The sequence below is a fragment of the Anas acuta genome, chromosome 27, assembly GCF_963932015.1.
Source record: "Anas acuta chromosome 27, bAnaAcu1.1, whole genome shotgun sequence".
NCBI classification, from domain to species: domain Eukaryota; kingdom Metazoa; phylum Chordata; class Aves; order Anseriformes; family Anatidae; genus Anas; species Anas acuta.
This window is the reverse complement of record NC_089005.1, coordinates 5,059,826-5,073,250: the sequence shown is the minus strand read 5'-3', so window position 1 is coordinate 5,073,250 and position 13,425 is coordinate 5,059,826. Positions and strand designations below refer to the sequence as shown.

General features: G+C 43.2%; 1 protein-coding gene across 2 annotated transcripts in view; it reads right to left on the bottom strand.

Moving 5' to 3' along the window:
• Positions 1-1,397: 1,397 nt before the first annotated feature.
• ANTXR1 (ANTXR cell adhesion molecule 1) overlaps positions 1,398-13,425 on the bottom strand; it is a 120,798-nt gene continuing 108,770 nt past the window's right edge. For both annotated transcript variants that reach the window (XM_068662048.1, XM_068662047.1), the window contains one exon: positions 1,398-5,704. In XM_068662048.1, the coding sequence (XP_068518149.1) occupies positions 5,432-5,704 (273 nt within the window). In that variant the 3' untranslated portion in view covers positions 1,398-5,431. The remainder of the gene's footprint in view (positions 5,705-13,425) is intronic.

Here is a 13,425-nt window from a genome sequence, read left to right as displayed (position 1 = left end):
CCCTCGGGGTCCAGCACGATGAGGCCAGAGCTGCTGGCCCTGTGGCCGCCTCTACCAGGGTGAAGGCCCAGGGGACAGTGGCCTCACTCCCTTGCACACAAAATACAAGGCAACTTGCTCTTTTGGCTTCCTCCAGATACTGCAGGCACACTCCTCGTCTCAGCCCGCTCCACAGACAGGCTGGTTCCTGGGGAGCTTTGTCAGCAGCCGCCCCGGTCACTGCATGTGGCCCCAAAGCCACCCACCTGTCCCATGGCCCTGGTGCCTAGCCCTGCTCTGGGTGGGCTTGTGGGGGGCACAAGAGGGGTGCATTAAGAGCCAGCCACAAGCACAGCGTTGCTCAACCGCCTTGCACACACAGCTCATTGTTTGCAGCCATGCTGCTCTAAAAATGGCGTGTCCTGGGGAAACAGTGATGAAACCTGCATTTTTGTGCAAATTCATGTCCTGAACACCCTGGAGCTACCATCAAGGCTTGTCAGGTTTGCACCATCTCTTCTGTGTTTGGGCTGGTCTGGGGTTAAAATTTCCTCCCTGTTTTTATTATTATTATTATTATTATTATTATTATTATTATTATTATTATTATTATTATTATTATTATTATTATTATTATTATTATTATTATTATTATTAAATTTTAGCCTGTCCTCTTCTGAGAGGAACACCTATGATTTTCTTTCATGCTCTGCATTAGAAAAACACTTCTTATCAGAACCAGATTGCAGACTGTATTGAGTATCATGGCTTCCTCATTGCATTTGCTACATACAGATTTGTTTTCTAAACAAACAAATAAAAAAACCCAGACACATAAGAAAAATCCTGGCTAAGCCTCAACTTTCAAGGCTTTTTGCACTAAGATAACCACTAGCTTGCATTTTCAGAAAAAGTTAAAAAGCATGCACTTGCATGATCTGCTGTAACAGGGCAGGGTGTCGAGGCTGAGCTTCCTCATAATCTGTTAATCTTCTTTGTGGAATAAAATATTCCAACTACATCAAAATCCAGAAGGGTCAGAGATTGTTAAGTAGTAAGGAAGAAAGCAGTTATACCAGCACATGTGACAGGAAACTAGCTTAGGTAGCCCTAGTACCCAATATGCTGTGTTAAATGTTGCTTTTGTTAAAGGCTGCTGAGTTAACTGCGTTACGCATTACATTGGTTAGGAGGAGAGGCCCTTGGTACCAGCAGAGGAACAGACAGTTTAGGCTGTCTCATCCAAAGGAATTTTTGCCTTTTGTGTCAGGCAAAAGTGCTCTGGGCTTTCGGCAAGGAAAATCACCAAGTTTGAATTCTCCAAGGTGATGGAAAGTTAGTCATGGGAAAACTTGTGTCCCAGGATTCTCTCTTTGTCATTCCCTTTACCTAACCAATGAGTCTGATGGAGCACAACACAGATTTGTATAGTTCTTTAATAATAACATCAAGGTCAGCAAGAATAATGACTGAATTTAACAAATGACACATGCAACAAACAGAGGGAGTAAAACATCATTGCACAGCACTGGCTGAACTGACAAAACATAATTCAACATCAGAACAGAGGGCTTGCTTCTTTTCCTTTGCTGCATCAGCACCACATATAAGGCAACGCTACTGACCAGTTACCTTCAGATCTAGTCACAGTTCTCCAAAGCCAGACATTCCTCTCTTTCCCAAAATAAACAGTGACAGAAGATGCCTTCATGCACCAAGGAGTAGAGAGAGAATTCTGATGCCTGCCAAGGTTCATGCAGGCGAATGCTTCAAAATACAGCCAGCAACAATGGGTAACATTTTAGCAATAAAAAAAAAAATTTTTTTAAAAAATAAAAAAATAAAAAAAAAGAACCTTTGTCAAATGCAACTGCTTAGTCCTTTGAGGCTGCAGAACACATTGATAGAAAGTTTTGCAAGAGTTAAAAACAAAGGGAGTAACCGAAGTGATGTACTTAGAGCAAATGAAAGAACTGTTTATTTAATGCCATCAGACATCTGTTTATTGCTGTTTAGACCAATCCTATACATAAGCACGTGCAAGTAGTAAACAGTGAGACCCGCTGAAGTCTTCTGATACTGCAGAGCAGATGTAGTGCCACTCAACTCCTTTTGATCTATAACGAACCTTTACTTAAAAATTGGCTAGTGTGGATTGATAGCCTGTGTAATGTGTTTCTAGGAAAGTTTTACAGAGATAATACATAGGTTACCATATATCAGTATATGGTACACCATCTAATTCAACCTTATTTACATAGCATTAATTGCCAAGGGAAGTTGATTTAAATTCAGACCCAAATTTCATTCTTAATACCTTAAGGTAGGTTCCTAAGATAGGACTGACATAGAAGGAGCATGACTTTTAAAAGCATTTGAAGTACCTCGGGAATGCTATTTTAGCACTTTAGCCACATTTAGGTTGATCCTAAACACAAGACCAGGTACAAATCTGCCACCAAACATGCTCTCATTTTTTTTCTGAGAATGTTAGCAAGGGTCCACCAAAACTGAGCATGGATGCTTTGCTTCAGCACCAATTACCCCATGCCCAGTCGGTATCTAGCCACGTCCTGCCCTGAATGGATCTGCAAAACTCTTTGCCAACAGACTGGGGGAGTGGGCAGCCTGGAATTATAGTGCTTCAATTAATGCTACGTAAAACAGGTATTCGTCACTACAGGAAATATTTCTACATTTATAAAAAAAGCAATACAACCATAAAGAAAAAAATACAACAAGCACAGCTTGATACAATAACATGCCATGAAATGTCATTGGCTTTATAATAATTTACTACAACTTGAAAAATGTTCTTTTATCCACAATGGACAGGAAATGCTTCCATCTAACATATGGTAAGCATGCAGTAACAATATATACAACAAAATTTTGGAGTTTATTTTTTATTTGTAAACTGGATGATTACATAGGGATATTTTAAAATGCCTTTCTAGCCTGACATAGGGTTTATTTTGCTTCTTTAATACTCTAGGGTTGTTTTTTTTCCTTTAATTTGGAGAGAATGAAGATTTCTATATACATCTGCAAGAAGTTAGTTTTAGTCATGGAATATACATTACTTTTATTTATTTTTGCCCCAGCAGTAGGTTTAGATTTATGGGTTTATATTTATTGCTTAAATGACATGAAAAACAAATTCTCAACACCATATTGTTGAAAATCAATGTGTTTTCCAAACTTTTTTGAAATACTGTGGATCTGTTAAGAGAAATATTAATCGATTTACACTATACCCAAGTTTTACACTTTTCAACATCACACCAAATCAAACAGCTATTTAACTAGATCCCATCCATCACAAGAGGGAGTTCAACTAAATTTGTGTCAGGGCGTTAAAAGCTTCCCACTCCCACCTGACAATCACAAAGTCGTCTTGTTGAACAAACCATTCTGTGGCTGATTTAATTTGAAATAGTGAGTAGCGAAACTGTTGTTTATTTTACAAATCAGGGACTGCTCTGTGCCGCCTGCAGACAAAACAGTGTTTTGGGGGAATTAATCAGCCTTTTTGCAGAATATCCAGCCTTGGCTGTAAAATGAGTCTTCAGCTCCATTGTGAATTCTCATCTTTGTGTTTATCTCATCGAAAAGATCGCATACTGACCTAACAAGGGTCAAGCTAGTGAATGACAGTTAGACAGGCCCTGGGTCTCATGGTAAGGTTTCATTCACATACGTTCTGACCAAGAGCATCCCAAGACAGGTCTCCACTGAGTCTTTCAACTGTTTCTTTTCTTCCTCGAGCTTTTTTCTTTTTTCTTCCCCCTATCCCTCCCTCCCTCCCCCCCCCATTTTTTTTCCTAGAAAAGCTAGAATTAATATTTCCTACAGCACTGAAGTAAGTACTTGGCAAAGCATTTCTTTATCTGGTAAAAAATGGTACAAGTATGAGAACCCTTAGAAATTCATAGAGCTGCAGCTACAAAGGCAATTTACCTTTTATGACTTTGCAATTTCCAGAGAGAGAGTCCTTTTGTGAGAACTGATCCTGACAGTAAATTAGGGAGCCAGAGGTCTGACTGAAGTGCAGTGATCTCACCTATTGCTAGCACTGTGTTTCAAAGACAGGTGCTCAGGAAGTTTGTTATATGTGCATATGCAATATTATGGAACATGGTGGGGGTCTCACAAAGGTGAGGAGAAAAGCATGGAGAAATGCAGCCAGTGCATTTCTTGGAAGACTGATTCCCTTCTTGTGTGTCTGGTGTGTGATTTTTGACTTTTAGTCAAAAACTGCTAAGTGAAGTGATATGGTTGAGAGTTGACTAGAGAAGTAAGCAACTGGCTCTTCTTCACTATGAGTTTGGAAGGCATCTGCTACTTACTCAGGAAGAGAAAACAGAAAATAAAAATCCATGTAGAAATATTTTTAGGGTGAAATAATGTAATTTACAGGAAAAAAAACAAAAACAAAAAACAGAAACGCATCAGTGGTAACCATTTCAAACTGACAATAACAAGGAGCCCAAGCAGACTGGGTTTAAAGAAAATGATACACCTAACCACTGGTTTATATTCAGAAACTTTCCTTTCAAAATGGAAAACAGCATTAAATTACACTGCTGAACTGCAGACCTATTAGATGGGCATAATTAGATGGACATAATTAGTCTAAACTGAATGCAAAGACTCTTCTGTCAACCATACCTTTCCCAGATTCCTTTGCTTGATTTTTATGAACTCCTCTGTCCCATTGGGAGCACTGAAGGCTGACCTGCTGTGACTTACTCCTTGTCCTCAGGGGATGGGGTCAAAGCCTTGTGGCATACTGATATGTTCATTTTTCAGTGTAATTAATTTTCCTAGTAGCACTCCATTTTCACCTACCTGCACTTCCACATACCAACATACACAAATCCAAACACCCTACCCCTTCTCCTTTCTGGACCCTCCAAGATGACAATACTGTCCCTTCTCCAACTCATGGTCCATGGGAACAGCTGCCTGACATCAGTTCTTTTCAGATTCACCAGTGTTTCTATACTTGCAGACCTGCTGTTGTCATTATTTGCTTGGCAGCTGGCATGCGAGATGTGATCGGCTTTCTGCCATCCCTTGAGCCTTGCACCATGCAGTTTGTGCACTTGTCTTCAGGTAGCTGGCTGGGATCTGCATCCAGAGAGTCTTTCACGGACAAAGAGGGGGGAGAGCCTTGCTGAAATGGATCTTATTTGCCTTGTTCTTGCAGTCTCTTGGCTTTTCTTGCTTTGGTAGTTTGGTGGCACTGATGCACAAGGGATTTTAAAAATAAAAGAAAACTAAGGAGAAAGAAAACTACAAAGTTGTTCATTCTGTTGTCACCCATTCCAAAAATGGTGTGACATTCTCTGCCCTCCCCCAGCCCCCCCCCAGCTGATGGATGTGATACAGTACTGCTGAAATAAGCCTCTCAAATGCTTCTGGAAGAGGCAGGAGCACAGCTGACTCCCTAGACTGCTGGGCGAGGCGGGGGCCGAGATGGAGGGGGGGCCCGGTTGGGTGGTGGGGCTTGGGGCGGTGGGGGGAGAGGTGGGAGCGTGGAGGATGGGGAGGGGGCATGGGGCGTGGGCGAGCTGGGTGGAGGGGGGGTATAGATAGGGGCTGGGGGTGGAGGGTTGTAGATGGGGGCTGGGGGTGGAGATGGCAGCGGGTATGCATTGTTGAGTGGGTATTTGGGGGGGGTCTCTGTGTTCTTCACTCTTGTGAAATTGATGCAACGGCCCTGGAAGAAAAAAGAACAAAGCAGAAAGTCAGTTACCGACTGAGGCAATGGCATCCCAGCCAGAGCCCCCACTTCTCGGGTGCAAGGCTGATGTCCATGCATACATTCCTGGGCACATTGCTTCATTCCCCCTTTTTCTCAGAGATGGATATTTTAAGAGCAAATCCTGTACTGAGCAACCAAGAGGTCAAAGTTAAATCCTAACAACAGCTCTCGTAGTGAAGAAGGATGTAAGCCTCTCTTGCTGCATCCTGACTCTAGGTCTTTATATAGAGCATCAAGTACTTTGAGTCATACTGGAGCTGCAAGAACTGCTCCCAGTCCTTAGAAATGGCATCTGAGTCAGTGTACAACCTGTGGTCCCTGCTGCGACAGAAGTCCCAGGCCTCAGTCTTAAACTTCCAACATCATGAAACCTGGCTTCTCCACCTTTGGAACCTCTTTCTTTTTCAAATACCCAGCTTTTGTGTTCTATTTCTAATCACTTGCCTACTGGGCAAAAAGGAAGATTTGTTTAACTAGGTTACTTGCTCAGATTTTTTCCTGAAATACATCTATTTTTCATTAGGATGTCTTTCTATTCTAGTGCTTGTGTGAAGCCAGTCATCTGCTTTTCTTGCTCTCTGTGGGAATGGTGCTAAGCTACAGTGTGTTGTACATTTTTAAACAAAACCTTTGCCCTCTGAGATTTTCTTTATTTTTGGTCTTTTTTTTTTGGTCTTTTTCTCCTCCCAAGTTCCACCTGCAAAAGATCCTACTGTAAATACTCAAATGTCAGAATCAGCAGTATTGTATTATGGGTTCATTCTTTTAGATATGAAATCATCCTAAAAGGCACTAGAGGATTTCTGAGCCTGTCCTTTGTTTTTACATTCATGAAAACGAACTTATTTTCAGTTTTCCTCATTCTTCTCCCAAAATAAATGTCTTTACTGGTAACAAAATGCCAAATGAAGTATTGAGCCCATACAGGATGGAGCAGATCTTCTGAGGCAGCATCACTCCTCTGAAATCTCTACACGGTGCTGTATCGTCTCCCTGCTGTACACAGCCTATGGACAAATGCTCTGCTAAAAAGGGACCCAAAGTGAAGTAAGGGAGATGCTGGTAGAAAGCCAGAAAAGTGATGGAGAAGGATTTGACAGGGATGAGTGGAGCTGGCATGGAAGGGGCTGACACATAAAGAGATACAGACGGCTTCTCTCTATGTGCTCTGCCAATTATATCATCATGCATTGTGGATATGAAAAAACATCTGTCTGAGATGTAGCCATTCAGCAGAGGAAAGTGGATTCCTCACTGAAGCAGAGCAGCCCACAGCTGAGTGCAGGCTGTCTTGTGCAAGCAAAGGTCATTTAAGGAAAACAAAGATTTCACAGCGCCTTGAACCCTGCAAACATCACCTTGGGGCTGCTCTGAGCACGGTGGCAGCTCCCTGTGTGTCTCAGCCCCGGCCATCTGTCAGCAGAAAGAACCTTTGGCTTCAGCTTGGGCTCTCTTTGAGGAATGGGACTCTGGGGCACAGAAAAGACACACAGAAGGGCCAGGAATATGCTGATGGGATGATCATGCTGAGGGAAGCCTGAAATTAGCATGCTGCTGCATCAGCTTAGAGTGTCCTTGGTTCTGTTTGCTCTCTGCAGGCTGGTGTCTCTGCTTTAATGTTGCTTTTATGCACTTAGCTGTGATTTTAAGTAAATACTGCAGGGCAGGCCTGCTGAGTGAGTGAAGGTCTGAACCCAAGATTAACCACTTCTGCTCAGAGAAAAACAAAACATGAGAATGTTTTCCTTATTCTAGTTCCATGTCTCCTGCAATGGAGCTTTAGCAGTTTCAGACTATTATTTGCACTAGTTTTGTTTTCTTTATTTATGTTGAAAATGGAATAAACCCGAACAAAAAGCAGCAGTCCAGGAATTCCAGCCAGAGAACAAAAAGTTGCAATTGTTTTTGCGTGGAGAGATACTCTGTCTGGATGCTCCAGGGGTGAGGTTATGGTGCTGCTGATCCAAATGGAACTGAGCACCACCCAAAGTGCATTCAAGAAGTTCAAAAATATGTGGGTTTGGGACCGGGGCAGGACTTAAGGACTGAAAACCATCTAGCACTCATGGCAATGCCCAAGGCAATGTCCAAAATGATATTACATCCTTACAGGGTTTGACTTCACTGGCAAAGACTTCACCTCTTATTGATAAGGATTGGTTTGAGTAAATCTGCAAGGGCGTTATCATAAGAATGCTGCTTGCAACTCATACCAATGTACAGCTGTACTACATTTTACACTAGTTTTTGTAGTCAGCTACCACCTATTGAACGAACTACTGCTTTTACTCATGACTAACAATCTCTTTTCCCCAGTACTAGGCTTGGTTAGAAATTAAAGAGCTCTTTTTTCAAGTGTCATAAAGCCTCCACTGTCCTCACTAGTGATGCTTTAAAACAGGATTGCTGGACATGCGTTTTAGTTTGAACTAGGAGTTGGACTGGAGGCAGGGGCAGACCAGAGAAAAGACAGCACAGGGAGTGCAGACATGAGAGCCAGACTCGACCTGAGCATGCACAGCATGGAGCTGTACTCATCAGACACCTCTTCCTCATTGCCATGTACAGTAATGCTGGTCTGACTTAGAAGTTCAGTTCTTCTACTCCTTGAAAAAGGATGAAGAGTGGGGCTTTGTCTCAGCTTGAGCCCACAGTTCCCTATCTTCTCCTATTTTCTTTTCTGTCTGGGTCAGCTGCTCTGCAATGAATTCACAGTGACCTGTTCAACAACACCTCCTACTACTGTGCAAGAGGTAATTCTGCAGGGCATCCAACGCGTGGAGGACAGATACACAGTTCAGGCTTTCTCCTCCTTTCATGTGAACTGACAGACAAAGGGAGTTCTTGTGTATCATTGTTGGACATTTCTCTCACCCATGCAGAGCAACATAAGAATGCCAGATAGCAGTTTTGAGTCCAGAGTGGACTTTGGCACATGGCCACAGAGGAGATGGAAGAGCCAACATCTCTTACAGAAGGAGAATTGTCATATTGAATGACAAGGATATATCCAGGAAACAAACTACTATGCCATTACACAGGAGAGACAAAATATTTTACTAGTGCCCTGAGTATCAATGCATAGAAGACCCAGGGAGAAGAGATCTACTTAAACCAAAAATCTGGATGTTAAACGATGATTTCATCTTGCATCTAGTGATCTGATAACAGACACAAAAGTGCAGAGGCTGTGCTAGCCAGTGTAACCACAGACAAGTAATCCTAGAGCTCCAGAAGACCCAGCTTTCTCTGAACTGCATGGCAAGAGAGATGTTTTCCCACCTGCAATTACCAGAAGGGGTCCCTGATTAACGGCTGGGCTTTGTACCATGCAATTGCAATACAAAAACAAAACATCAGCATCATTAACCTCCATGATTCAGTGCTGTTTTATCTGGAAAAGTATCTGGATGAAGATCAAGTTGGCTGTTTAATCACCCATCCATTCAAGTCTTTACAGGGCTCTCCATTGCCAGCACAGTCCAACTCATCCCCCAGATAACAAAGGTTGAAGTGAACAGTAATAGACACGCAAAAAGTCTGGGGCCAAATGTTTTGTTTAACCTTGGATGTCTGGATGCAATGCCTGAGTGGGTATCTGAGGTACTACAGGTAAGAGGGGTGCAGGATCTCTCTACAACCAGTGGAAGCACAAGGACCTTCACGTGACTATATTTTAGGAGATGTTCAACAGTCACTAGTTAGGAGCCCAAGCTTTATCATCTCATCTAAGTGCCCAGATTTAGATGGAGTGGGTGTGGAAGATGGTGGCAGAACATCCAGGAGGCAGGAAGTCAATCCATTTCCACTAAATGCTACTTTGGATCCTTAAATAGAAGTCACCTCTCCTTCCAGAAGAAAAAGCTCCTGAATCAGATTGTACCACAATTTTGAGAATAAGAGGAGGCAATTCTATGAGCCTTTCTAGCAGGGAGACAGTAGCTAGAGATACAGAACGGATGAACAAAGGGAATAGGCTGTATATTAAAGGGCTGCTGTGCTGAACGCCTTGGCTGGGTTTCACTTCCCTTTCTGCAGCCGCAACACTTCAGAGGGGAGAGTCACAGCTGTGCCTCAGAAGACAATTGGAGCAATATGGAAACATTATTACATCTGAAATTTAGTGGAATCAGCAAAATCTGTGAGGGCTATTCACTCCAGCATTTTATGTTGTTTCTCTAAAGAGTACTGCTCAGAGGCATATGCATAATGAATTCTGCATGGAGTGGCCTTGCTGTTTCACCTTCAACAGCTAATTGTCTTAGGGATGTAGGCAGGCAGCACTGCCTCCAGGACAGCAAAACACTTGGCTGCAGGAGGCTCATCTGCACTGACCATGGGCCTGTCCCTGCCAGCGCTTTGCACATGGAGTGCTGTAGGGCTGCATGCTCGATCCAAGCTTTTCCCTTTGTTCTTCACATCTGGTTGACTGGGGAGCACTGCTGGGGTTGGAAGAGAAGGTGGGGTGAGGGAGCATTGTGCTATCAAGGCTGCAGCACAGGGTAGCAGCTGCTGTGTGATCAGGAGAGTGAGCTGAGCATTTGTGTCTCAGAGGCTGATCTAGCAAGCAGAGGTGCAAAGAGCAGTGGATGCTTCAGCCACACTGCGGCATTTCCTAGGAATTCCACAGCCTTGCCCAAGCCACTTCCCACCACATCCTGCTCATCTGGGACACCAGACCAGCCAGATGAGGGGCTGTCACATCACGCATCACTGCCTGCCTGAAGCACTACCTGTGTGGCCCCTGGGTTGGGATGTGGCACACTGAACCCAGCTGGGGGAACATGACTTCCTCCTGGGATGAGACTATTTTTTATGCTAGGCAGCTAGCTCCTGGGTCCGCATCACAGAAGAACCCAGGTGAGGAAGCTTTTCTCTGGTTTCACTTCAGCCCTGCTGAGGAAGGAAAGGGAAGTCAGTCCCAGAGAAGCGGCATGCCCTCCACAGCACTGAGGAGGTATCTCTTTAACAGGGAAGTCTGACCACATTTTTCTGAAGTTGAAAAATGTTTCTGTTTCTCTTGGTTTCCTATCAAGCTGGAATGAATACCTGGAAAACTATCAATATTTTAAAATCATAAAACACTGGGACTGGCTTCTGAGCTCCGGCATTTGCAAAGAGACGTTGGAAAAGATATGATACTTAATGTTGTTTTGTTGGGTCATTTGTAATTCAAACTTTCCATAAACAATAACCTAGTTTATCCTGTTGTTATGTGGAAGAGGAGAGAGAAAAATGAAAGTAAACACAAAAATAAAAAGCAGTGAGGAGAAAGGAGAAAGAAAGAGAAAAAGGGAAATGAAGGGGGGAGGGGGGGAGCTTTGAAAATTAACCTGTGATTTGATACCTGATTCTGAATCAAGCACACAAAACGTACAGGAGATAACAGCCAAATGAGCAACAAGAAAACATTAAATACATGAAGAATTACCACTAATCTCTGGAAGAGATAATTTACTAAAAAGTAGCTACTTTAAAAGCAAAGCATATACACAGGTGGGAGGAACTAGTGCTGAATTCTCTAGGCCAAACCCTCCCCACCAAGGCCTGATGGTGCTTTACTTGAACTCAGCCCAGGCCTGAACCTTCCAGGAACACCTGCAAGGCTGATGAGGGGAGAGGAGCAGGACTGCAGAGTGGGGGGTCCCAGTGCAGCTGACAGCAGCTCCGACCCTGTGGGGAGCAGGGTCGTGATGGCAGCTCACAGACTGTGGGAGCCACGCAGCCCAGGCAGCCTCTCCAGTGGCTGCAGAGAAAACTCGCCTCTAACTGGTATGGTGCTGATCCCTCTTGTGAAAGAGACTTTTGCGCAGACACTTTACAAAACCTCTCTCTGAAAATGTGCTCCTTTGCGCCAGGACAAGGGTGATGCTGGGAAAAGACCAGGATGAGGATTCCCACCACTTTCTTATCATTTGGGAAAAACACTGGTCAGGGATCTCTTGGGCTCAAGGGGGTTTGCTACTCTGAACCTCCCCACCATCAAGATAACCCCAAAATCCCAGAGGGCTTCTGCTACATAACAGGATCCCGAGAGCTTGAAATATCCCTGCTTTTGTGACCTGAGCTGGCAGCTCTTTTAAATCACACAAGGGTATCTGGAGACAGTTTTAGGAAACTGTTAACTAGCTTCTGGGCTTTGTTACCAGCTGCTCTCAGTGAGATCAGTCTGTGTCAAATCCACTTGGTAATGCCAGGAAACACTGCCTTCTGTAGCAAGCACACTAATTACACAGCTACCTCTGTATCTGCTAGTCACCAAACAACTATTCAAACTGTCTCGTTTTGTGATAAAACATCACCGCAACAAAACCATTCCCATATGTCTCTCATTACACAGCCTTGAACTCAGTGTTGCTCATAAAACCTACCATTCCCAAGGCATTCCAGCCACCTTGTCCACTCATTAAATGATAAATTGGAGTCTTGATCTATTTTCTCCTAAAAGTAGGAGGGAGACTTTCATTGATCAGAAGGAACGTTGGATCATTATTCCAACAGGATTCTAATAACCTGGACTCTTATCATAGAGTCAGTGCTGAAAACTAGGGATTATTATGGTGTAACTTAAAAGACCTTGTGAAAAGTACTGCAGAATGATAAAGTTTGGAGTAAGATCCAGAGCATTCTGTCAGGTCTCAGTACTACAAGCCATGCTAGATGTCACCTTCTAACTCCCGTTAAAGGAGTGGTACAAAATGGCATTTCCCTCTGAAACCAATAAGGAAGCCCCATAGGAGAATGATAAACCCCATAGGAGAACGATAAACACATCACCAAAGCTAGTGATCAGTGATCTCACACAGGGGAACTGAACTCCAGTTGTATCAGAGGCAGCTTCCTACAATTCAGATAAGCATCCTGTCTAAATTGAGTGGTTACAGAAAAAGTATCTTCCTCTGATGCCTTAGTTATGGTTGCTCTATTCAGATGTTAAGGCAATGTTCTGTATTTGTACTGATATGATCCTGTTCTGTTCAAGCATTCCAAAAGCAAAATATATTGAAGAATAAAAGAAAATACTTTAAACTTCATGAAGTATTGCAGTTTTTGCAGATCTTTCACGGCATTTGGAATAAGTAAGAGCTGTGTAAGCTCAGTCATGTTGGCTTATGATTAACGCTCACCTATACCTTCACATATAGTGCTGTGCATCTGAGGGCCCCACAGTGCAAAGAGCGGTTCTTCCAATTCAACCTCCAGTTGAAATCTTACTCAGAAACTTACTTGTATCTTCTGTTCTGTGACAGGCTCTTCAGACCTACCACAACCCCGATAATACCCATTGCTCTGACAGTCTCTGCCACTTGATATCTGCAACTACATCACACAGGACTGAATGAGCTGGGGAACCTACTGAAAAGAAAACATTCAAACTCCTACGAAAAGTGAAACAAGATGATAAAGGCTTCTATTTTGCCAAAGTCAAGCATGGGAATGAGCGTAATAACCTCATTCTTTGTCTTCTGCCAGGATTTGGGAGCATGGCCCTTTCAGCAACAAGTGGGCATTTGTATGTCAGCAATCAGGTCTGATTACTTTTGCAGGAGCTAGTTTTGGCTTATTTACACTGTGGGATGGGTGTCATTTCCAGGAAGATCTGGTCATTCTTCCCATTGTCTTTCTGGAAAAGAGGTAGCTAGTCTTGGAGAAATGCTGAGTGACACATCAAAGAC